Source organism: Caloenas nicobarica, chromosome 26 (genome assembly GCF_036013445.1).
Source record: "Caloenas nicobarica isolate bCalNic1 chromosome 26, bCalNic1.hap1, whole genome shotgun sequence".
NCBI lineage: Eukaryota > Metazoa > Chordata > Aves > Columbiformes > Columbidae > Caloenas > Caloenas nicobarica.
In genome coordinates this window covers 2,539,987-2,563,442 of record NC_088270.1, presented here as the reverse complement: position 1 = coordinate 2,563,442, position 23,456 = coordinate 2,539,987, and the positions used below count along the sequence as shown (strand labels likewise).

General features: G+C 50.3%; 3 protein-coding genes across 9 annotated transcripts in view; 1 reads left to right on the top strand and 2 right to left on the bottom strand.

Moving 5' to 3' along the window:
- Positions 1-1,717, top strand: part of KIRREL3 (kirre like nephrin family adhesion molecule 3) — a 227,605-nt gene extending 225,888 nt beyond the window's left edge. The window contains exons 16-17 of the mRNA XM_065652075.1: positions 613-699; positions 1,256-1,717. Of these exons, the coding sequence (XP_065508147.1) occupies positions 613-699; positions 1,256-1,717 (549 nt within the window). The remainder of the gene's footprint in view (positions 1-612; positions 700-1,255) is intronic.
- Positions 1,718-3,215: 1,498 nt separating this feature from the next.
- Positions 3,216-16,879, bottom strand: ST3GAL4 (ST3 beta-galactoside alpha-2,3-sialyltransferase 4). Of its 7 annotated transcripts, none has more exons than XM_065652063.1 (13): positions 16,798-16,815; positions 9,505-9,565; positions 8,588-8,615; positions 6,131-6,209; positions 5,787-5,868; positions 5,441-5,521; positions 5,234-5,331; positions 4,846-4,906; positions 4,464-4,559; positions 4,199-4,388; positions 3,973-4,116; positions 3,750-3,893; positions 3,216-3,497 (listed from the first exon to the last, which is right to left on the bottom strand). In XM_065652063.1, exons 4-13 carry the CDS (start codon positions 6,144-6,146, stop codon positions 3,411-3,413), a joined length of 999 nt encoding a protein of 332 aa, XP_065508135.1. In that variant the 5' UTR covers positions 6,147-6,209; positions 8,588-8,615; positions 9,505-9,565; positions 16,798-16,815; the 3' UTR covers positions 3,216-3,410. The 7 variants fall into 7 exon arrangements, with proteins under 7 accessions (XP_065508135.1, XP_065508133.1, XP_065508132.1 ...); XM_065652061.1 differs by lacking the exon at positions 16,798-16,815 and adding an exon at positions 13,790-13,835; XM_065652060.1 differs by lacking the exon at positions 8,588-8,615 and having other exon boundaries at positions 16,798-16,879.
- On the bottom strand, positions 15,998-23,370 carry DCPS (decapping enzyme, scavenger). Its single transcript, XM_065652064.1, has 6 exons — positions 23,150-23,370; positions 22,112-22,280; positions 19,446-19,591; positions 18,241-18,354; positions 16,798-16,908; positions 15,998-16,325 (listed from the first exon to the last, which is right to left on the bottom strand). Exons 1-6 carry the CDS (start codon positions 23,324-23,326, stop codon positions 16,059-16,061), a joined length of 984 nt encoding a protein of 327 aa, XP_065508136.1. The 5' UTR covers positions 23,327-23,370; the 3' UTR covers positions 15,998-16,058.
- Between the last annotated feature and the right edge of the window lie 86 nt (positions 23,371-23,456).

The following is a 23,456-nucleotide window of genomic DNA, read 5'->3' as shown; positions in this document are numbered from 1 at the left end:
TCATGGTAAATCAGTGGCTGTTAAGGAGTTTTTTGGGGTGGGTTTTTTTTCCCTAGAAAAACTCAGGTGCGTTAATTTATCGCATTTACCAGCCGTATCAAAGGCTTGCGGGAGATGAACGGAAAATGCTGGAGGGTGAATTTCTACAAACATTTAAAAAGGGGGGAAAAAATTTAAAAAGGCAGAAAAGTTGGGTAACAAAAGGGGATTTTGGTGCTGTGATCCCAGTGTGAAAAATATGGGAGAATGTAAAAAAAAGCAGCTGAGAAATTGGTTGATAATTAGTCTCCTTCTGCACAGCCCCACCTTGCTGCAGGAAGGGTTATTAAAGTTCAGTTCAGGATGGAAAGGAAGACGAAATACTCCACTTTTCACCTCACTTTGGCCTTTTTAGTCCTAAAAAGAAGGGGGAAAAAAAATTTTAACCCAGGAAAACATGCGGCTTTTGGGTGGCCACTGGTCTCTGACACCGCCTGGCCAGGACGGCCTTGGGCAAGTCCCTTAATGTGACTCGTGGGTGACGTCTCGGGGTGGCCGGGGGGATCGGAGCGCTGGGGAGGGGACAGCAGGCGCTGCCAACCCCCCCATCCTCCCCGCCGTGTCCTTCGGCAGCTGGAGCGGGGGGAGTTCCCGCAGGACTCGGTGCTGAAGCAGCTCGAGGTGCTCAAGGAGGAGGAGAAGGACTTTCAGAACCTGAAGGTGAGACGGACCTTGGGGACACGGTCCCAAACCCCCCCCAGTCTGTCCCCAACCGTGGGAGGGGGCTCGAAGCCACACCAGGTCCCCTTCTGTCCCGATCTGGGGGGGGAAATGTCACCAAAGTTGCCTTTTGCTTCAATTTGGGGGGGCAGTGACACCCATGTCCCCTTCTGGCCCCAGTTTGGGGGGTAAGTGTCACCCATGTCCCCTAAAGCCCCAGTTTCGGGGGGGAGGGGGTAAGTGGCACCAATGTCCCCTTTTGCTTTGATTTAGGGGTCCAAGGAGTGCCCATATCCCCTTCTACCCCAATTTGGGGGGGCATAACTGTCCCCCATATCCCCTTCTGCCCCAATTTTGGGGGGTAACTATCCCAAATATCCCCTTCTGCCCCAATTTGGAGGCACATGATCTGCTGACAGGAGGGGTTGGCAACACCCTCACCCATCTGCAGGTGGGCGCCCCAAACACCAGGGCACACATAGCAGGGTGGGCACCCCCAAAACCTTATGTCCCCCCACCCCGTGTCCCCCAGCACCCACTTTTACCCCCTCGCCAGGACCCCACCAACGGCTACTACAGCGTCAACACCTTCAAGGAGCATCACTCCACCCCCAGCATCTCGCTGTCGGGCGTCCCGGGCGGGGGCGACCTGCGGGCCGGCGGCGTCCCCAAACAGCGCGTCCCCACCGGGATGTCCTTCACCAACATCTACAGCACGCTGAGCGGGCAGAGCCGCCTTTTCGACTACGGGCAGCGGCTGGTGCTGGGGGTGGGCAGCAGCTCCATCGAGCTGTGCGAGCGCGAGTTCCAGCGCGGCTCCATGAGCGACAGCAGCTCCTTCCTGGACACGCAGTGCGACAGCAGCGTCAGCAGCGGTGGCGGCGGCAAGCAGGATGCCTACGTCCCCTTCGACAAGGCCAGCAAAGCCTCCGCGTCCTCCTCGCATCACTCCCAGTCGTCGTCCCAAAATTCTGACCCCAGCCGGCCGCTCCAGAGGAGGATGCAGACGCACGTTTGAGCGTCCCCCGTGGCTCTGGGGGTGCTCGGGGACACTTGGGACCCTCCGGGGTTGCTTGGACCCTCTAGGGACACTTGGGATTTTCTGGGGACACTCAGGATCCTCTGAGGATGTTTGGGACCCTCCAGGGACACTTGGACCCTCTGGGGATTCTCGGGACACCCTGGGGACACTCGGGACCCCCTGGGGACACTCTGGATCCTCCAGGGATGTTTGTGACCCTCTGGGGATACTTGGAACCCCCTGGGGACACTCTGGACCCTCCAGGGATGCTTGGACCCTTTGGGGACACTCAGGATCCTCCAGGGACGCTTGGGCTTCTCCAGGGATCCTCTGGGGACCCTTGGGATCCTCCGGGGACACTCAGGACCCTCTGGGGACAATTAGGACCCTGCAGGGTTACTCTGGATCCTCTGGGGACACTTGGGACCCTTCAGGGATGCCTGGGACCCTTTGGGGGACACTCAAGACCCTCTGGGCATGCTCAGGTCCCTTTGGGGACACTTGGGACCCTCCAGGGATGCCTGGGACCCTCTGGGGACACTCGAGGGATGTTCAGAATCTTCTGGGGACACTTGGGATCCTCTGGGGAACACTTCCAGGAGAGGGAAGAGGCCAGACCCAGTTCATCCCCCTCCCCGATTCGCTAAGCACAACCCCCCCCGAGGTCACACTGAGCCCCGGGGATGTGTACCCCTGTCCCCTCCGCAGGGCTGGGGGCACCCACACACCGTGTCCCCTCCATGGGTTTGAGGACATCCATGTGTGTCCGCCCCACCAGCCGCTTGCCGCCCCCTCCCCTGCGTCTTGGTGTTCGCTGTCCGTACTTAAGAGATCATTTTGGGGGATCCCCGCACATGGGACAGGATGGGGGGGGACACAGGTGACACAAGGACCCCCCCCCTCCACGCTGTAGCAGTCAATACAAGAGGTTGTTTCTCGTGGCAGAGGTTGGGGACACCAGTGTCACCTTGTGGAGGGGAGGGTCAGGGGGTCCCCACCTTGGGGGCATGGACCGATGACAAAGGGAAACTGAGGCACAAAAGGTAAGGGCCAGCGCTGGGGACACAGGGACACAAGGGACCTTTATTTGGTGTCCCTCCCACAGGGGACCCTGCACCCTGAGGGGGGACACCCCCATTCCCTGGATCCAAGCACCCCCTTGTCCCCTCACCCAAGGGGTGATGGAGGCTCCATGATAAATAAGCTTTTAAATTAATTAAATTAACTCCGCCCCCCACCCCACCCCCAGCAAAGGGTCCCCAAGGTCACCCCAGCGCTAAGACCCGGTAAAAAAGAACATTTAAAAAATAAGGGGGGAGGAATTAAATATTTGGGGAGCAGGAGGTGACATGGGGGATCCCGGCACCCCCAAAATCAGCCCCTGTGCGGGGCCCTCGTCTAAATCTGAGGGGATTAAGGGAACCCCCCGACCCGCCCCCCCAGACCGGCTGGGAGGGACCCCCCCCACCCCCAAAATCCCCCCCACCAAGGTCCTGGGGAGCGTCAGTGCGTTGGTAGCAAAAGGTGCAGCAGGCAGGGGGGGCTCCCTGCGCCCCCCCCACAAAGAGCCGCCCCCAACCCCGGGGGGACCCGTGGGCCAGCACAGCCCCCCAGCACTGTCCCCAGGGGGGTGACAAGGACACAGTGTCCCCCTCTCAGTGGCGGGGGAGTCGTTGTCCCCACGGTGGCCTCAGAAGTAGGTGAGGTTCTTGAGCAGCCCCAGCTCCAGCATCCGCTTGATGGCCATGGCCTCATGGGACACGTTGTGCTCCGATGCCTGGGAACAGGAGGGGACAACGGGGACAGGAGGTGACACCAGGGACAGGAAGGGGGTTTGGGCATATTTTCCTCCTCCCAACTCCCCACCTTGGCCAACCCATCGCGTTGGGTTGACCCACGGAGAAGAATGTCCCGCTCAGCGTCACGAGGACGCTCCTGGGGACAAAATTGGAGATGACGGGGATAAAATTGAGGGTGATAAGGACAAAACTGGGGATGACAAGGACAAAAAGGGGAGTTGGACACTCACGGCCATGGACTTGAGCGTGATCTGCTCATAGTAGTGGATGGTTTGCTTCTTGTTGGCCAAGTCGGGGTAGCCGAAGCCGGCAATGTGCACTAGGTCGCAGAGGTGCAGGGCCAGGGTGATGGCCAACAGCCCTGTGGTGGGTTTCTGGGTTGGGGACAACACCTGTCACCTCCCCTGTCCCTTGGGAGGGGGGGGGGGGACACATCAACCCCCTGTTCTGTACCTGTTTGACCTTCCGCAGCTGCTTCATGGGCAGGTTGAGCAGCTTGGCCGCCGTCACCTCCATGAAATAGGGGTTGAGGACGCGCACGCGCTGTGGGTCGGCGTCCCAGATCAGCGGCGGCTGTTTCCAAAACCCTTTGTGAACCTGCCGGAGGACACCACAGCTCATCTCCATCCTTGTGGGGGAGGTTAGGATGAGGTTTAGACTCAGTTTTACCCCCCCTCACCCTTTTTTTGTCTTTGAGGATTGCCTCCAGCCACTGGAAATCCACAGGTTTGAAGGGCACCAGCACCAGCAGCGTCTCCAGGTTGTTTTCCCTCCGGGGGTTAAAATGAGCCGATTCGGGGTAAAAAAGCCTCATGGTGGTTTTGGAACCCACGTCCTGCTCGTAACCGTGGACCGGGGCGTTGTTTAACCTTGGGGAGGGGACACGGGGATGTGGCAGCAGCGGCAATGGCGGCAGCGGGGAGGGGTGGGACACAGGGACTTACCTGATGACGATGTCGTAAGCGTCAATGGTCTCACCCATGGAGCTGTTGCGCAGCCGGTGGCCGTTGCCAACCACCACGCACCTGCGGCACTTCAGCCTGCAGGAGAAAAGCCCCAGCTTAGCAAGACCTGGCCTAAACCCAGCCAGGTTTAACCCCCAAAGGCAGGGTTTTAACCCTCAAGGCGAGGTTTCAACCCTGCAACCACCACCCCTGGGTTAAACCAGAGCACCTCCAGAGCTCATCTTCGACCACAATCATTTTGTGATTCTGCGATTTGGCCAAATTTGGGGCCAAAAATGAGCAAATCCCCCCCACCCCGGCCTCAAATTAAAAAAAAAAAAAAAAGGAGGAAAAATGTCCCCAAACACTCCCCCGGTGTCACCTCTGGATGCTCTCAGGCAGGGAGTAGTGGGTGATGGACAACAAGCGCAGGAGAACGTCTTCTGCAAAGCAAAGGTGAGGAGAAGGTGAGTTCCTGGGTGGTGCCCCATCTCCTGCTCTTAATCATCACAAATAATCCTCAGCAGGAGTTTAGTAAAGCCCGACACACCCAAAACATCTTTACAGGGACCACACACACACCCAGGGCAGGTAGATACACGTCATGAAGTCTAAAAATAAAGCGAACGTGGCAAGGAGGAGAAAAAAATTAAACATTTGCCCCCTGAAAAATCAACCTGCGTGTGTTTGGAAGTGAAAATCTCCCGGGCCGGTGCGGGGGAGGCGGTGGGATGGACAGACAGATGGACGAACGCGCCGCTGGGACTCACCGCTGCCTTTGGTGCCGTAGGGCAGCTCATAGAGCGACGGTGTCTTCACCCAAAAATAATCCTTGAGCTGCAAGAAGAGCGGCTGCTCCCGGGTGTAGCTGCCGAGGACAAAGGGCCGGTGACACGGGGACAAGGGAGGGTGACAGAAAGGGGTGACACAGGGGGTGGTCCTGGCTCCACATTCCCCCCCTCTTTCCAAATACTCACTTCGCGATGAGCTGCACCACTTTCTTTTCCACCTCCCCCAGGGGACACGTTGTCTTGTTTTCTTGCGCAGGGAAATAAAAGCTGTAAGAGAAGAGACGAAATAAATTAAAATACGCAATGCCGGCTCCTCTGCGTGTCCGCAAAGCTCTGGGGGAGGTTTAAGCCGGATGTAAGCTCAGCTTGTTGCTGGGCTTGCAGCCTGGCGTCGGAAGGTGTCTCTCTTGCCCTGCTCACAGCACTCACCGCTTTTCCCTTTCTCCCCGGCTCAAAAAACCACCAGAATTTGCCCCAAAACCCTGCAGAGCCCAACCTCACCTCCTTAAAACTAGAATTAAAAGCCACTCACAGCTGCGTGTACCCGTCTTCCCGGTAGATCGCGTACCAAACTGCCACCAGGAACAGCGCCAGAACCCCAAGGATCTTCCCTCCTACACAGGGGGGAGAGAAAAAACAGCGTCAAGGGCGTGGAAAAATCTAGTTTTGGGGTTGGAAAGTCAAATTTAGGGGATGCAAGATTGCAGAAAGTCCCTTTTTCCAGGTTTCCATCCTGGTTTTGTACCCAAAAATCATCTGCCCAGGATGCTCCAAGCAGCATTGACCCCAAAAGTCAAATTTCCCAAAGGAAATTCCCCCTGTTTCTGCTCGGAAAGAGGGAAATGGGATTTTTTTCTCCTGTCCTGTGGGACTCACGAGACTTGTTGATCATTTTTCTGGGCGGGAGGAGGATCAGGCAAGGGCCGGAGGTCTCATTGTGGCTGCCGCCGGTCACCTGCAAAGAGAAAAAAAAGGGAAAAATAAATCATCAAATGAGGTAAAAATCCAGTGGAGTGACCCCAAAAACCCCATCCCAGAGGGTGCAAAGGTTCCCTGAGGGATTTATTCCTCAATAAATTCACATTTCTCTGCCCCACAGCCACCAAAAATTTGATTCATATGGAGGTTTCTAACACCAGGCAAGCAGTAGAGGTTCCTAAGGACCCTCCAGCCGAAATTCCAAAGGAAAATAAAATTATTAAAGAGGAAAAAACACAAATTAAAGAGGAATAAACAAGCCCCCAGTGGGGGTTTCAGCCGCAAAACCCGAGATTTTAAGCCCAGCCTAAGCTCAAGTGTATGCCTGGCACCAGCCACTGTGGGGACGGAGCCAAAAGTGGAAAAATTCACTTACCAGCCGGGAGAAAAGCTTTTGGGACACGCGGAAGGTTTGAATCCTGCTCTAAGCCTGGCTCAGAGTTAGGTTGGACTCTGCCACGGTGTAACTGAGCTGCTCCCTGCTCTGTCTCGGAGGAAAAAAAAACGAGGGTGGGGAGATGGGGTATGAGATGCTCAGCTGAGGAGAAGGTGCACGCCCGGGAATGGATAATCCCAGTTTTAAGGGATTAGTCACAGTCTTTGCAGGGGGGGAGGACACAGATCTCAGCACCGCGACCTGCCTGACAAAGCAGCTTTTGGGGCAAAATACAGTAAAAAAAGAGGAGAAACAGGACAAAAAACGGTCCCAGGAGAGCCAGGCTCTTCCCTTAGGCATCACCGGCTGCTGGGATTGAAAGGGCAGGGAGGGTAATTAATTTAAAAGAGTGATTAAAAGGGAATTAAGGGCAATTAAAATGTGTTAAAAGCAACGGGACACAGAACAAAGAAAATTGTGTCTGATAGCAAAAAAGAGGGATGGGGACGGATGGGGGTGTCTCGCTGCTTTATATGTTACATTTACACACACAAAAAAAAATTTCAGAGATGATTTTAGCACCAAATCCGCGCCCCCCCCAGCTCTTTCTTTCAGCGCCAAATCACCCCGCACTGGGAAAACCCGCTCTCACCCCCACTGTTTGCTTTTGCCTACCAGCCTTTGGCAAATAAATATAATTTTTTATTGGTCGCTGTGATCTTTTCCCAGGCTTGTAAACACAAGATGTGCAGCCTTGACATGGAGCGGATCTAACTAAGCCAAGGTGAAGGACCCTGGCAGAAAACCAGCGCTGGGTGGGGAAGCGTTTGGAAACGTGGAGCAAAAAAGAACAAGCCCAGGTGGCCCTGAGGCGCTGCCAGAGCAAATTCAACTTGCCCTGTCCCCAAATGCAGTATCCCTGGTACCCAAATACAGCATCTCTGGTACCCAAATGTGGCATCCCTGTCCCTTAATACAGCATCCCTGGTCCCCTACAGCATCCCTGTCCCCAAATGCTGCATCTCTGGTTCTCTGCAGCATCCCTGTCCCCAAATACAGTATCCCTGTCCTCAAATACAGCAGCCCTGTCCCCAAATATGGCATCGCTGGTCCCCTGGAGCATCCCTGGTACTCAAATACAACATCCCTGGTCCCCTGGAGCATCCCTGTCCCCTACAGAATCCCTGGTACTCAAATGCAGCATCCCTGTCCCCAAATACTGCATCTCTGGTTCCCTGCAGCACCCCGTCCCCAAATACAGCATCCTTGTCCCCAAATACAGCATCCCTGGTACCCAAATGTGGCATCCCTGCTACCCAAATAGAGCAGCCCTGGTCCCCTGCAACATCCCTGTCCCCAAATACAACATCCTTGTCCCCAAACGCCCCCCCAGATGGCGGGTTCACCCCAGGCCGCCGCCTCCCCCTTCAAACCCCGCAGCTGCTGGGGGGAAATTCCCAGGCAGATCCCGCTCCCCATGATGGGAACAGCGCCTGAAAAATCCCCTTTCTTTCATGTGTGAACGTCACAACCTCCAAAGCACCCCCAGGTGGGATATTATCACGGAACAAATAATTTAAATTCTTTAAACCCCCTTCCCCAAGTCACGTCGACCCAAAAAGCGCCAGCCAAGCCGCTCCCAAGTCCACGTTTGGGCCAAAAAATAAATATATTTAAAGCAGTGGAACAAGAATCTCCAACAGTTCACCCCTCAAAAAATACATTTATTTTTAACGGGAGCTGAGCTGGATGTGGAGGGATGCCCCAATTTATAGTCTTGGGATGTTTCAATGCTGCAATTTGGGGGGAAAAAGGGATTTTTTTTTTTTCCCCAAAACCAGCAAATTGCAAGAGCGCAACCCCAGGTCACAGGTGCGGGAGGTTGCTACAACACAGCACAGGGAAAAACAATCCAGTTTTATGCCATCAAGCCACATTTATCCTATTTTTAAGAGTCACTTGAAAGGAATCTTAATTACCTCTGCCGTTTCCTGAGCCCGCAGTATCCTCGGTACACAATAATCCAGCCAAAGATTTATGATAAAAGAAAAAAAAAAATAATAAAGCAGCCCTAGTTGGCAAGCGAGCCTCAAGACAACATGTCCCGCTGATGAAGGCACAATTTGGGCAGAAGCGAATAAACAAGTATTTCCACGGGAGCGCATCCCTAAAATAAACACGGGTTGCTCCCGCGGGTTGTATATTATGATTATATTATATTATAGAGGTTTAACTGCTCTTTTCCTATCGCAAACAAATAAAAGAAAGGCGTTTCCTTGCCGGATGTGCGCAGGACAAGGGCAATGATTTTATACCCCGCATTTTGGTTTAATCTCTCCCCCAAAAATAAGCAGCGGCAAGGGGAAGGTGATGATTAAAAATCAGCATTTGCACCCAAAACCCAAGTGATGCGCAGATTTAAGCCCAGCTTTCCGGGAGAAAAATGGGATTTTGAGCCCCAGGGCTGAGTTATCCCATAAGCAGCTCCTGTCCTGGTGGCTTTTGGCTCCAAAAGTCCCTTTTTTGGGGTCCCCAAAGCCACCTACCCCTTCACCGTCCCCTCGGCGAGGCTCAAAGCGCCACCTTAACCCCTACCCTGAGGTTTCGCTGCCGTTTCCTCCACGCCTCCTGTTTTGCACCAGCGGAACCCCAAAAATAACCCCACCCTGGCACTCATGTCCCTTGTCCCCAGAACCTTGGGGCAGGGACAAGATTTATCCCCCTGCTCGCACGTCCCCATGGCTCTTTTCTCCCAAATTAACAAGCCAAATGGGGAGGGAATATCCAAAAAATAACCCGATTTACACCCGTGGCATCAGGAGGGGGACACACGTCTTGAGGGGACAATTTCAGGATGCTGGTGGCACCGGGGAGGTGACAAGTCACAGCTACTTACGGTCCGTCCTCGGGGTCCCGGCAGGAGCTCGGCGGGGTCGACGGCACCGTCCTCTGGTCCCCTGGTGAAAAAAATCAAGCAGAAAAACATCCTTAGGGCTTCACACCGACTTCCCGAGGATCCAGCGGATCCTGAGCAATCCCCAAATGTCCCCGGGGTGTCCTCATGGGTGACATGGGACGTGTGATCTCCCCGCAAAGCCGCCGACCTCCTCCGGCACCACCCAGAGCTCACGGGTGTTTTAAGGAGGAGGTACCAACAGTTTTTTGGTTTTTTTCCACCAAAATCCCCCCCAGTTTTTAACTTACTTGGATTTTTAGGAAGGAAGCGCCAGTTTTTCCCAGGCTGTCCTGCCATCCCGCTCCCAAATCCTGTGCTTTTTCCCCAAAACCTGCCCAAATTCCACATCTTTTCCCCCAAAAACTGTCCGAATTCCACATCCTCATGGAAAATCCTTATGATTTTGGGGGAGAAAAAAGCCCCGTGACACACAAACCCCTCCTGCCATGCAGCCACCTCTCCAAGCAAAACCTCTCTCCTGGCACACACAGCTGAGCTGCATCCAGCTTAATTACCTCAGCTCATTAGCAGCAAGGTGGGGCCCAGGGAATAACCAGCCCAGCCAGGTGAAGCTCCAGTTTGGAGCTGCTTTTGTTCTTTGTTCTTCTTTGACATTTTTTGGGGGGGAGGAGGGGAAACAGCCAAACCGGTTGCATTTGGGACTAAAAAAATTCACCTTCTCGTGGCCAGCAAAGCGTCCGACAAGGAGATTTTTTATTTAATGAATGATTTGAGTTGCTAACAAGGTTAAACTCTCCTGATTAAGCATTTCGTGGTGTAGAAGCAGAGAAATGACGATGAGGATGCTCAGGGCTGCTCGGGGGGGACAAAGGGATTCGTCCTCAGCCTAAATCATGGCGGTGAGATCCCTTAAACCTAAACTCTCGCCTAAAGCTGGTCTTACCAGCTCCATGGGAGGAGCTGGATCATTTTCACCACAAGAAAATAACACCCTGTGCCGCAGAATCCTCGAAAAAAAAAAAAACCCAAACCAAACTGAATTTTGCTGCTTTTCCTCCACGGGTTCCATGCCTCAGTTGCCCCTCCTGCTGATGAGCATTAAAATAATAATTTCCACAGTTCAGGCCTTGCGCTCTGCCCACCTTCCTATCCGGGACGACTGTGGCTTGGGGTGGAAGGAAATAAAACCCAACGGCTCCATCCCGTCCCTTATTAAAGATTAAATCCTTTTCGGGAGAAATTTCGTCCCCCCATGTCCCAGTGGATGCTCCACGGAAGAGCCGCCACCAGCAGAACCCCCAACAATTAATCGTTTTATTAAATATATTCGACCGTTCGACGTAAAAATAAAACCATTTCATAAACCTCTCTTTCTATGAAATGCTCCGGAATGGCAGGAAAAGCAAAACCGCGGAGCCGGATTAACCAAAGTGGACCTAAAAATAAACCGGCGGTATTTAAGGACGAGCCTCCCACGATGAAAACCTCCCTAAAAAAATTTTTTAAAAGAAAATAAAAACATGAGAAATTGCTGCTGTTTTCAAGGGGGGTGTTTAGCATCGCAGGTCGGACCAAAAAAAAAGCCTATTTTGGGTTTATTTCTTAGCAAAACGCCGTGTTTCCGAGAGAAGAGCATCCCCAGGCATAAAGCCAGAGGTTTAGGCGAGCCAGGCAAATAAATAATTAAGACTTAGAGCTGGATTTGCATAATACAGGTAACATGTCAATTTAACTTGCAGATTTAGGGGGAATTAAGCAGTGAATTTGTTAATTATGGAGCAAAAGGGGCCTGGGAAGCCGATGCTGAAGGACCAGGACGCTAAAGCCAAATTTTACAGGGGTTTTAGCCCACAAAACCCTTGCGTTCCCCCTTATTTTTAGTCCAAAACCCCTATTTTTATTCCCCAAATCTTCTTTTTTTATCCCCAAAGGCCCCCCCCGGTTCCTCCAGCCTTAGTCTCAGCTGTAACCCCATAGCGTCACGTTTAAGCCCAAAATCCCTTTGCTCATGCAGGGGATGTGGTGGAGACCCCAAGCCCCAAATTCCAGCCTGGCTTATATATATAAATACCTGCTTTTTTAAAGAGTAAATTAAAAAAAAATTAATAAAAACAGGCGATGGAAACGTCACAAGCAGCTCAAAACCCAATGTGGGATCCGAGTCGTGGCCCCGGCTCATGCGAAGGCCCGAAGGGCGAGTTTGTAACTCGGGCTTAAAAATAACAAACTAAAGCTCGGCTTAGTCAGCGCAGCCAGATCGTGGGACTAAGGATCCCGTTGGGGAAAAAAACGCCAGCAAGAGACATTTTGGAAAGGGGGGAAGAGCATCTGGAAGCGATCGGAGGCGACGGAGCCTCTCCCGGGCGCGGCGGGGAATTCCAACGGCGTGAGCTCAGGTTCTGATTTAAATAAAAAAGAATAAAAACAACCCCGAAAGTTCAGCTTATATGTGTTTTTAAAATGGCAAATAGCGAGGGAAATAAGCCAGCTAGCCGCTCGGGCCTACCCGGCTTAGTGATTTAGGTTGATTGTGATTCGTGACAAAATAAAATAAATGCCCCGGTAGCTCACGTGCTGAGTAAAATCAAAATAAACCCAAAAATACGTGACCGCGCATTCGCACCGTGTTGATATCGCCTTGATAGTTCACCCGTAATTAGTATAAATCACCTGTTTGAGCGCTCGAGACGTCCCCAGCGTCGCAAAAAACCCGCGCCCCGTCTTGATTTGTGATTTATCGGGATGCCGGCGCCTAAAAATCGTGTAAAACCGGGACGGATGCGGTTCTCGCTCCGGTTTTCCCGGCGCCGCCACCAAATCCTTTCCGCTTTCCTCCAGAAAAAAAAAACCAACAACTTTCCAGCCCAACCCGGGTCACATGTGAGGGGTCAGCAGCTGGAAACGCAAAAGATTAGCAAGAACTTGGCGTTTATTTTATTTTTTTTTTCTGGGTTTTTTTTTTCCCTCCCAAGAAGCCGCAGGATTTTCCTAGAAAAAGCTCGAGGAAAACGAGGTGAAAACCACCCAAAAAAAGAGAAGCAGAAGTTGCGAAGAGCGGCGTGAAAACCTCGGATGGTGGTTTGAAGCACAGGGATGCCCCAAACTGGGAAAATCCCAGCTTGGAGACTTAGTCCTGAGTTTAAACTGGGGCTTAACTGGAGGTTTTCACTTATTAAATCCTCACTGGAGGTGCAAGCAGCGATTTAACGATGCTGATAATTAAGTGCGGGGTTAGGACGAGTCCAGCAAAGCGTCCGTGCGCGCCTAACGACACAGGAGCTCATTAGAGGTGGGACGGGCCGCTCGGAGACGGGATGGGCTCAACGTTATTTTAAAAAAATCATAATTAAGAAAAAAAAATCACAACAAAAGATAGAAATAAAGCAGCTTTCTGACCGGGGGATCGATGTCGATGGTGGGGGGTGAATTGGGGAGGGTCAAGCTTGGGTCCCCCCCACTCCTAAATTGCATAAGCTTGGCTTGCCTGTTCTCCCCCTGCCCAGAAAAAGGCAAAACACCAGAGTTTTTGCTCAAACACCCTCATTTTGCTCAAGCCCCCAATTTCCTCAACCCCCCCATTTTGCTGAACCCCCACACACATTTTGCACAACTCCCCCTATTTTACGCAACCCCCCAATTTTACTAATTCCCCTTCTTTTCCTCAAAACCCATTTTGCGCAAACCCCCTTATTTTCCTTAACCCCTCCAATCTTCCTCAAACACCCCCCGATTTTGCTCAACTCCCCCTATTTTGCTCAATCCCTCAGTTTCGCTCAAACTCCCCTTATTTTCCTCAACCCCCCCCATTTTCCTCAACCCCCCCTTTTTGCTCGAACCCCCCAATTTCACTCAAATCCCCCCAATCTCCTCACACCCCCCATTTTGCTAAACTCCCTCATTTTCCTCAACCCCCCCTATTTTGCTAACCCCCCTATTTTCCTCAAAACCCCCTATTCTGCTAACCCCCCCCATTTTCCTCGGACCCCCCCAATTTTGCTCAAACCCCATTTTCCTCAACCCCCCCAACTTCCTCACCCCCCCATTTTGCTGAACCCCCTCCCCATTTCCCTCAAACCCCCATTTCCCTGACCCCCCCCGTTTTCCTCAACCCCCTCCCCATTTTCCTCAAGCCCCCTCGTTCCCCCCAACCCCCCTCGCTCTCCCCCCCCCACCTCGTTCCGCTCCCTCCCCGGTTCACACACACACATAGCGGGGGTCCCTTTGTGTGTGTCCCCCCCCACTTTGGGGACAGTCCCAGACTCACCATGGGCGGCGCGGGGGGGACCCACGATCGTGCGGACGGTGAGCGGGGGGGGTGGGCGGCGGCGCCTGCGCACAGCGCGGGGGGAGGGACCGCCATGGAGCCACCCCCTGGTATTGTCACCCCCTGGTATTGTCACCCCCCCCCCGGCCCCACCGCGGGGGGGACAAACGCGACACTCCCCCTCAAATCACAGCGCCCTCCCCTGGGAATTTAAGGCGGGGGGGGGGGGGGGGGGCGGCGGAGCCCCCGCGTTTTGGAATAAATTGGGGGGGCAAAGGATCCCCCCCTGCCCCCCCGGGGGTGTCATTGTCACCGAGTGTCACTGTCACCCCCCCCAACGGGGGCTCCGCTGAAAGGCTCGGCTTAAAACCGTCAATATTGGGTATTAAAAAAAAAAAGTAAATTTTGGGTATTTTATTTTTAAAATGGTCAATATTCAGTATTTTTGTTAAACATCATTATTGGGTATTTTTTTAAAATATCAATATTGGGTATTTTTTTTTTTAAATATCAATATTGGGTATTTTTTTAAAAATCATCAATATTGGGGTTTTTTTCTTTCTTAAAATCATCAATATTGGCTATTTTCTTTTTTAAAATCATCACTATTGAGGATGGGTTTTTTTCCTTAAAATCACCAATATTTCAAGGGTTTTTTTACGATTATCAGTATCAGATACTTTATTTCTTAAAATCATCAATCTGGGGCATTTTTCTTCCTTAAAATCATCAGTATTGGTTATTTTATTTTTTCAAATCATCAGTATTGGGTTTCTTTCTTAAAATTACCCATATTGGGTTTGCGTTATTATTTATTGCGGCGGAAAACAATAAATGTGGTTTAATAAAACTCCGGCAATAACAATTCATCCCAAAAATTCTATTTTTTTACCGTGTCCCCAAGAAAGATTAATAAAGACATTTTTAATTAAAAAATCTCGTTCCCCAGCTCTGGTTTGGAAAAAAACACCCCAAAATTTGGAAATATTTGGAAATTTATTTGCTGCCTTTGCAAAACGCCACGAGTGTTTGCTGGGTCGTTAGAATAATTGTCATCGCTAATTATACTCATCCCTAATGACTACGCCCGGTCCTAATATTTCATTTAGAAAAGTAGAAATTGCCGGTTTAATTCGGCGTGATGAGTGGTGAGGTATTTGGAGAAAGGGAAAAATTTGCAACAAAAATTCATTAAAATTCTTCAAAAATTCGTAACGACAAGCTCAACCCAGAGATATTAGGAAATTAAATCGATAAAATGGTTTAGAAAATGTGAAAAGTGCTTTTTTAGACAGATGGTGTGTGGAAAATATGCTGCTCTGGCGTCTGTCACAGCCCTCAGAAAGTCTATTTTCAAAATAATTTGGGGTTTTTTTCAATTTTTTTTCTCCAAAATATCTGAAGATTCAGAAAATATCGGAAGATTCCCAGGTGCCAAATCACCTCCAGCTCCTAAATCCGACGTGTTCTGCTGTGAAACAAGAGGGGAAAATTGCCCTAAAAAGATTAATCTTGGCTTTCCTACCACAAAATCAGCATTTTTTTGCAGAGAAATAAAGTGGCCGTGTTCAACTGCTAGAAGGTACCAGGGAACTGCCTGACCTGAATATTAATTAATATTTATTAATCAGATGATGTTTTACCTTCCTGTCGTGCCACCACTTGGGCAGAAAAAAAGAGAAATTTTATTTCTTCGGGGTTTATTTTTTTAAACAAGCGCACTGAGAAGTGTTGCAAAACCTCTAGAAGTCCATGTTAAGGCTGGGCTGCTCTTTCCAACAAGCTCGTTTAAGCCAAATTATGACTAATTAGCCAAAAATCAGGCTGCTTTGACTAATGAGCCAAAAGCCAAGCTGCAGGCGCGGTCACATTTGCCTTCACAAGGATTCAGGTTAATAATTCGATTTATTTGCAGCAAGAAACCCTGGGAAAGCCACAATCCTATTCCTAGGAGTAAATTTGTAGGAAATGAGTGAATTTTCTGAGGACAGCGGCGTTTTCTTAAGCCTAGTCCTGGACTTAGGCTGAGTTTCAGGTCAAGAAGATTGAGAGGCTCATCATACGTAATAAAAAGCACAACATGCTAAAAGGGGTTAATCCATCAATTTTTTAATCGATTGGAGCACAAGGAACGGCTTCCACCGCACGCGTACAAAATCAGAGCTAAAAAATACAAACAAAGCAATGAAAGTTTGAAAAAAAAAAAAAAAAGGAAAATAGAACAGGCTTTATTAAGAGTAAAAATCGATACAAAAGCACCCGCGGTGGCTCACGCTCTTCCTGCCTCTCGGAATTTTTGGAAGAGGGGTTCGTCGGCGCGGAGGGCGAAGGTCAAGGCGCGTTTTTGGTAAAACGCTGGGTCAGCAGCGAGGTTGTCGATGACATCGGCCAGGAGATGGGCCCTCTCGACCCCGCTGCCTGGCGCCTCGTAGCCCAACGCCGTGAAATGCACGTGCAGGTGGTAGTAGGAGGGTTGGTAATGCAGGTAAACGCGCAGACGGGACGCGGCGATGCCGAAACGCTTCGTTACTGCCTCCTAAAGAGAGAATAAAAACAAAAATCAGAGATAAAACCAAGGGGGGAGGGCACGGGGAAGCGCAGGGACGGACAGACCTTGCGGCGGATGGAAAATTTTTGTGTCCTCGACGAGCTTTTTTCCCTTCTGCGCTTATCACTTCGGCAACTTAGAGCGATCCTGTTACCAGGCGGTGTAATTAAAGCTAAAAACTGCGGTGGCGAAATCCAGCACGTTGGGTCAGGCGGCGACTCGACGCGATACGATCCCCTGACTAATCTCATTAATTAATCTCTGCTTTCCTCGGCGCGATTACTTTCCGAATTTCCAAAAGAGGGTGGAAAAAACCCATTGGTCGGTCGGTAAAAACCATCGTGGAGAAGGAAATTATCAACACGAGGAGCCCCGAAACACCTCGAATTTGGCACAAGGGATCGCGCCGTATCGTCACCTCTCGGAGAACCGTGGCTGGCGGGACTGGCCCCACACTTACCTCGCCTTCTCGTAAAATGTTCCTGAGCAGCGGGAGGTGCTCAGCCGTGAGATCCCGAAGTGATTTGAGGTCCCGGCGGCGAACAAGGGCGATCAGGTAGAGATCGTCCAGCTGCAGAGAGACAGGACAGTGAGAAAAGTGACGAGAAAAAGAGCAGATGGAGGGATAAACGCTTTAGATCTGATGCCAGCCGTGGCTTTCTGGGCTGCCTGTTGAGTTAAACGTTAAACCCAGTATGAACCTCCCAGGACAAAATAAAGACAAACCCACCACACTCCGAAGTGTAATGTTTAGATAAACTGGGGTTTGGGCAGGAATAAGCCACGGAAAAGAGCTTCACCTCAACTGATAAACAGCAAGATCACAAATATTTCCTCCACTTTAAAGGCAAATCCATCCGTCTACTCTTTTCTATGGTCGATCTTCCCCGAGTTAAAAGCCTCCTCTGTTTTCCCTGCGCAAAGAGCCGGTCGCACCGGTTCTATAAATAACGATTTTTGAGGTTTAATTGGTCGCCGGCCGACCCCAGTGCAGTACAATATGGTCATTCGGCAGCTTGCAGCCGGATTTGGCGTCTCCCGAAGCGCTGACCGAATTCAATGTTTAACAAGATGTAGGGTTGTGGATAATTACACTTCAAAATAAATTAAAATAAAATAAAAATCACTGTCTGCTTCTGCTAAGTTAGTGGCTTTCTAAAAATATAAATGCTGTTTAGATCTTTGAGAAACCCATCCGGATATTTGAAAACAGGTTTTTGTCCCAAAAGAAGAGAAATCCTACAATTTAAACACTCCCTGACCAGGACGGGGATACAACAGGTCTCTAAATCAAGGAAAAACCCAAAATTTTTAGCCCATTCACCTGCAATTCTGACACAAGTCACAAAGCTCAGTTCTAGCGAGCAAAGATTTACGGCATGGCTTTGCTGATCCTTCCTGTCCAGGAACATCTCACGAAAAGGGAGCCCAAGGAAATAATTTAGGATTAACAGTCTGAGCTTAACAAAATTGGCATTTCAACAAGCAGCCGCTCCCACAAGGGGTTAAGCAGCCGCTCCTAAGCTCAAGTTTAATATTGCATGGAGGAGAGTTAACCGCAGCAACTAAAGGACAACGCATGCTGGGTTTGTACCTGAAGTAGAGGCTTGAACAAAAAATAAAATGTTCAGCAGGAGCAAATGCACAGCTGGGTTTAGGTTCAAAGCCATAATGACAAGATTTGGGCTGATACAGAGAAGAGGAAGTGAAGCTAGTTAATAAATCACGCCTGTTTTGCAGTGTCTGCAATTAGGCCTGGGCAATATCACCGCTTAACGATAGCGTGAACAGGAAGTACTAAAAATGTAATTATTGTGCTCTCAGCAGCACCAAAGTGGACGTTTCCTCTGGATTAACATCCCGCAAGCAGCATCTCCTCAAAAATCAAGAGGAGCAAACGAACCTGGTTTTGATTCCACTTAAAATCTGGAACTAGAACGAAGCCGTTGCAAGGATCTGAGTTTTCATGGACGATCCGATCGACCTCGGCTTTCTTCTCCAGGATATTATACACCCACTGAAAGAGAAAGACGTGATTTATAAACCATCAGAGGAAAAGAAAAACAAAACCTCAGGCATAGGTAGCCCAAGCTCATGGATTAGTGCATGTTCACTGCAAGTAGCATATAAAAACAAAAAATAAAGAGAGAGTTTAGCCCAGCATAGAAACATTTACAACAAAACACACTTGATTCTCTAAGCTTAAGTCAAGCTTAAGCACTGGACTAGCAAAGGAGCCCCCAGCCAAGCCTCTAGAAGATAAGGCAGCAGAAAATCGGCTGAAACCATTTTGAAACTTCACTTGACACTCAAACTGCGGAACTCTTGCGAAAGTTTAATTAATCTCATCAAAACTCAGGATCATTGTGAACTGATCCGAGTAAATCCTTAGAGAGCAACCCACCTCTCCTCCCTTGATCTTGCTTTTTTTGCTTAAATTTCTGGTCTTTTCCCCCTAGAAACGGCATCTTAGAGCAGATTAGACCCTCACGGTGATTTTTAGAAAGCATGGCACACGATCACTGTGCTCCGCGACCCCGGCAGCAAAGCGGGGCAGGAAACTCCGCAGGAAATCAAAGTTTGCCTTTTTGGCTTTTATTTTTTTTATTTTAATTCCTGCTCTTTTCAGATGAGCCAAATTTTAAACCCTCACACGATGGGCGGCTCATCAGCTGACGGCTCTCGCCATTTCCAGCGAGGAAAATGCACATCCAGAGCTCAACACCACAATAAAACCATTATCCTGAAAGAATCCGCACTTTGCATCCACCGGCAGAAAACAGAGATGCCTCTGTAGTCCCCCGATATTTCTGTTACGCTTCACATTTCCCCTTCCACTCGTTTAAAAGCAGTTAAAGACAAAAAACAGCATTATCAAATCGCGGAGGTCAAGGACTGGTTGTGCCGGCCGCAATTTCTCAGCAGACGCTCGCCAGGAATGTTTCCATGGACAAAAATCTGATTTTGGGGGGGTTATTTTTAACGGATAGCCTCAGCAAATCCAGGATTCGTTTTATTCCCCCTTCTGCGCAGGCTGCCAATCAATCATTCCCTACAGATTTGTGTTCCTTTGGGCTCTAAAAAAGCAAATCTTGGAAGAAAGCCGACCTGAACGCTGAAGCTCTGGGACTGGATAAAAGGCAGTGTGATTTGGGTATAATCCTCCCAGGTTTCGCGGACGAGGTGCACGTCTTGCCGGAGGTATTTCTGGAGATGTTTCTCTGTGGCCGGGAACACCACTGTGGTTTTGATCTCTAGAAAATAAACGTTATTGACTTAGTTATCACCACGGACAAAAGCCATTTTCTTCAGTCTTGAAGTCAAGGGTACAGGGATGGATCCAGCACAAAAATGGGTTAAAACGCCACGAAACAAGCCAAGGGAAGAGGTTTGGGTGATTCCCCCTGCACTAGAAAGCAAATAAAGAGCATTCAGCTGTTTAGCAAAAAAAAAAAACCAACAACAATCCCCATTTATCCTTGAGATTAAAAAGCTTTGCTGTGGAATTTCTGTGGCATTAGACAAGACGCAAACGCGCACGTCGTGGACTTGGCAGCAGTAAATCTGCCCCACGGCAGTGAAAGAGAGTGAAAATACCCCCCTTTTGGCCAAAATTAACATGTGATACGGAGCCTGACGCAACTCCCAGGACAGCGGCAGCGCCACTGCCTTCCCAGCTGTGCTAAAACTTAACACAGGAAGGAGAAAAACCCCGTGTGGTTTTTATTTAAGTTTTCTGGTTGGTTTTTCTGTTGGTGTTTGGTTTTTTTTTTTTTTTTTTTTTTTAAGGTGGGTGCTGCACAAGCTGGGAGACACTGCCTTTTCATCCCGTGCCAAACCCGGCTTAACGAAATCCACAGGCAAATATTGGTAATACGAAATACAAAAACCACAAAGGCTGATTCCCACCGTATGCATGTTCAAACACGGTTGTTTTCCAGGACTCAACTGGCACTTCTAGCAGGGTGATGTAATAGCAAAGAAAAAAAAAATTTAAAAAAATAAAGACAAGGCTGTAGCTCCTCAAAAAGAGCAGCAAAAGAGAGAAAACCAAAAGACAAGCTCAGGTTGAGCAGCAACAAAACTTCTCCCCTCTCCTGCTCTAAACGAGAGCAAAAAAACAACACAAGACAAGAAACAAAAATCAAAACACCAGCTCAGTTTGGGGAATTTACGGAAAAAAAGGGCTGAAGTAAGTTGTTGCCAAGAGGAGAGGAAAAAACACGTTATAATAGAGCAATGGTTTTTATTTCTGTGTAAATCAGAGTTTTCTTCGCCAGGAGATGAACCAACCTCCCCAGCGCAGCTCGTGTGAGTTCCCCCAGCTCCACACTGCCTAAAACCAGCTGGGTTTTTGGGCTGGAAAAGGCAGGGATGTGTCTCACGTCCCACAGGACTGAATATTTTCCTTCCACGCTCTCCCATTTCTCCCACAATTTGGAGAGACGGAGCTGGAGTGTCTCCCACTTTGCTCGTTTTGAGATGTTTTTAATAAGCTTCAGGCTGTGGCGCAGGAAGACTTTTCCTGATAAAAGCCCTAGAATTACACCGGTGCGGCAAAACATGACGTCCCACCGCTGCTTTTTGCTGGAAATGGCAAAATCGCCTCGCTAAATGGGCATGGAGCTGGATGTTATGGGGAGAAAATGTAGATTGAACCATCTGGGCTTTGAAATCGAGCAGGAAAACCTTTCCCCGCAATCACTCGACGTCCAGGGATTTCTCAGAAGTCCTGACGTCGTTTGCAGCCTCACAGGAAATTTCTCCTCCTTCGTTTGAGGTTTTATGAGGCGCATTCCTTGCATCGGCTCCTTCCTCGAGCTGTGACTCAGCTCAAAAAAAAGACAATTTCCTTCTCCTCCTGATGCACAGGAGCCAGTCCCACTACCCACCAGCTATTTTAAAATTAATTTCAAAAGCGGCTTCAGCAGAAGGAAGTCGGAGGCTTTTTCTGCATTCAAGTTGCAAGGGGAACAGCACAAATGCTGATCCAAAAGAACAGCAGGTTTGGTGAAACAAAAAATGCGGCCGGACCAAACTTGCCACACAAACTTCCCAAAAATTTAGTTCGAGTTTAAATTCCAAATTTCAAAATTTAATTCACATGACTTCTTACTTCAGGCTGTCGCTCTGATTAATTTGGACTGTTCAACCTGTTCGGCCGTAATTGCATTTAGAGAACATCAATGCGTAATTAATCGCTGCACTCGGGAAATTTAAACACAGAGCAAATCACAGGACACCTTTTCCACCGTGACAAGAACCCGTCTCACGGGATGAAGCTCTCCAACCTCGTCACACACGGTTTTTAATCGTGTTTTAGAACATACAGACACGTGTAATCAGCAGGGAGAGGCACCAGGGCTACCAGCGTTTAACTCCCTTCGGCAAACACGGCACTTGTCCGTCATTAACAGGTAACATTGGGCAACAAAAATAAAACCACAAAAATAAAACCACAAAAGATGACGCCCGGGATGAGAAAAAGCCAACGTGTGCGCTCTGCAGAGATAATTTTTAAAGTAAACCTCATGGGAACAAATAATATCTTAATCAGATTAACTGATATGGGTGAAAAAAGAAAACAGAAGGAAATATTTCAGATGCCCAAGCCCTTTAAATCACAGCACAGATGACTGCAAATAAACAACGGCTGTTAAATGGTGGACAAAAAGGGGTGGAATGAGGCATCGTCACCATGTCGGCCCCTCTGGAGCCGGCAGGAAGGTGACAACTGGCATCCCAACCCTTCCCGGACACCAAAAAGCACTTACCGCTCAGCTCCGGGGGAGGGTAGAGGTGGTAGGTGCTGTAAATGTCATTGCGCATCTGCAGCTCCAGCTTCACATGTTTCTTCAGCAGGTCCAAGAGCTTTTCCTCCTGGAACGGGGTCTTTTCCAGGATGATCACGGCATCTGTGCCCTCGCCGGAAGGGCCAGTCGCCTGGAATAAGAACAGATAAAGCCATCAATAAACATAAATCCAGCGCTGGATGGAGAATGTGAGGCTGAGACCTCACCCAGGGACCACAGCAGACACCTCACAGCCCCTTAATTCCTGGGGACAAACCCCACCTCCCACTCAAATCACCACAAATAAAGGAGGCGCAGCAGGAATCTGCTCCAACAGGTGGTTTTTGGGGGGAACCACGGGATAAGGATGACATCTCAAGACCATTTACACCTCCCCGGACGCTCCCACGTCACCAACGTCACCTCAGATACTCATGAGGTGACGTGAGGACACATAGAAGCCACTGACCAGGTGGTCGGAGGGTCAGGGTACAAATTTAAGCCATTTCAGGGCAGGAAGGAGGAGCCACAACTTTAAAGATTTATTCCAAATTTCCTTTTACAGCACATGATTGACATGCCCACCCCTATTCCCAGCCTCAGAGTTAGCATCTTGCTTGCAATTCAACGCCAATTTACCCACCAAGCGCAAAAAAACGCGCTGGCAGGGTGAAAAGCATCAGTTATACTAATAAGAAGTAATAAAATGAGGCTTAAAATACGGTGTCCGGCGCTGAGCAGCCACCTCCTGCCCCCTCCCCCGGCTGGATTTGGGCAGCGCTGGGCGGGAAAAGTGACTCCGGGGTCACGGTTTGGTGGATAAAGAGGCGCTGGGCCGGTTTCTCCGGGAGGAAACCGGGTGGGTGGCAAAGGGGTGACAGGGGAGGGACCGGGGGAGCTCCCGGCCGCGCCATGTGGCTGCCGGGGGCGTGGCCTGTTGGCAGGGGGCGTGGCCTCCCCCGCAGCGTGGGGGGGAAGAATGGCGTCGGGCCCACCCGGGCCTCCCCTGCCCGCCGGTACCTCCCCGTGCAGGAACACGGCCTTATCCCGCGCCGACTCCCGGAGCACCCGCCGCAGCCGCAGCTCCGCCAGCGGGAAGGGAGCGGCGGCGGCGGCCCCGTCGTGAGGGGCGGCCCCGGGTTCTTCATCCTCCTCCTCCTCCTCCCGCCTCCTCTTCGGCCGCGGGCCCTCCGCCATGGCGCCCCCTCCCTCCCCGCACTGCGCCTGCGCGGCGCCGCCGAGGGACACAAGACGCGGGAGCGGCGCCACGAGAAGGAGGTGCCCCCTTGTGGCTTGGCGGTGCCACGTGTGCCCTATGTCCCCACCA

Coding starts and splice junctions, on each gene's coding strand:
- ST3GAL4 (XM_065652060.1), bottom strand. Junction 5,522..5,786: donor GAAGACGGGTACACGCAGCT/GTGAGTGGCTTT, acceptor CTTCTCTTACAG/CTTTTATTTCCCTGCGCAAG. Junction 5,332..5,440: donor GTGGTGCAGCTCATCGCGAA/GTGAGTATTTGG, acceptor TGTCCTCGGCAG/CTACACCCGGGAGCAGCCGC.
- DCPS (XM_065652064.1), bottom strand. CDS start 23,326: ATGGCGGAGGGCCCGCGGCCGAAGAGGAGGCGGGAGGAGGAGGAGGAG. Junction 19,592..22,111: donor CCCTCCCCCGGAGCTGAGCG/GTAAGTGCTTTT, acceptor TTTATTTTCTAG/AGATCAAAACCACAGTGGTG. Junction 16,909..18,240: donor TTAAGTGGAATCAAAACCAG/GTTCGTTTGCTC, acceptor GTCTCTCTGCAG/CTGGACGATCTCTACCTGAT.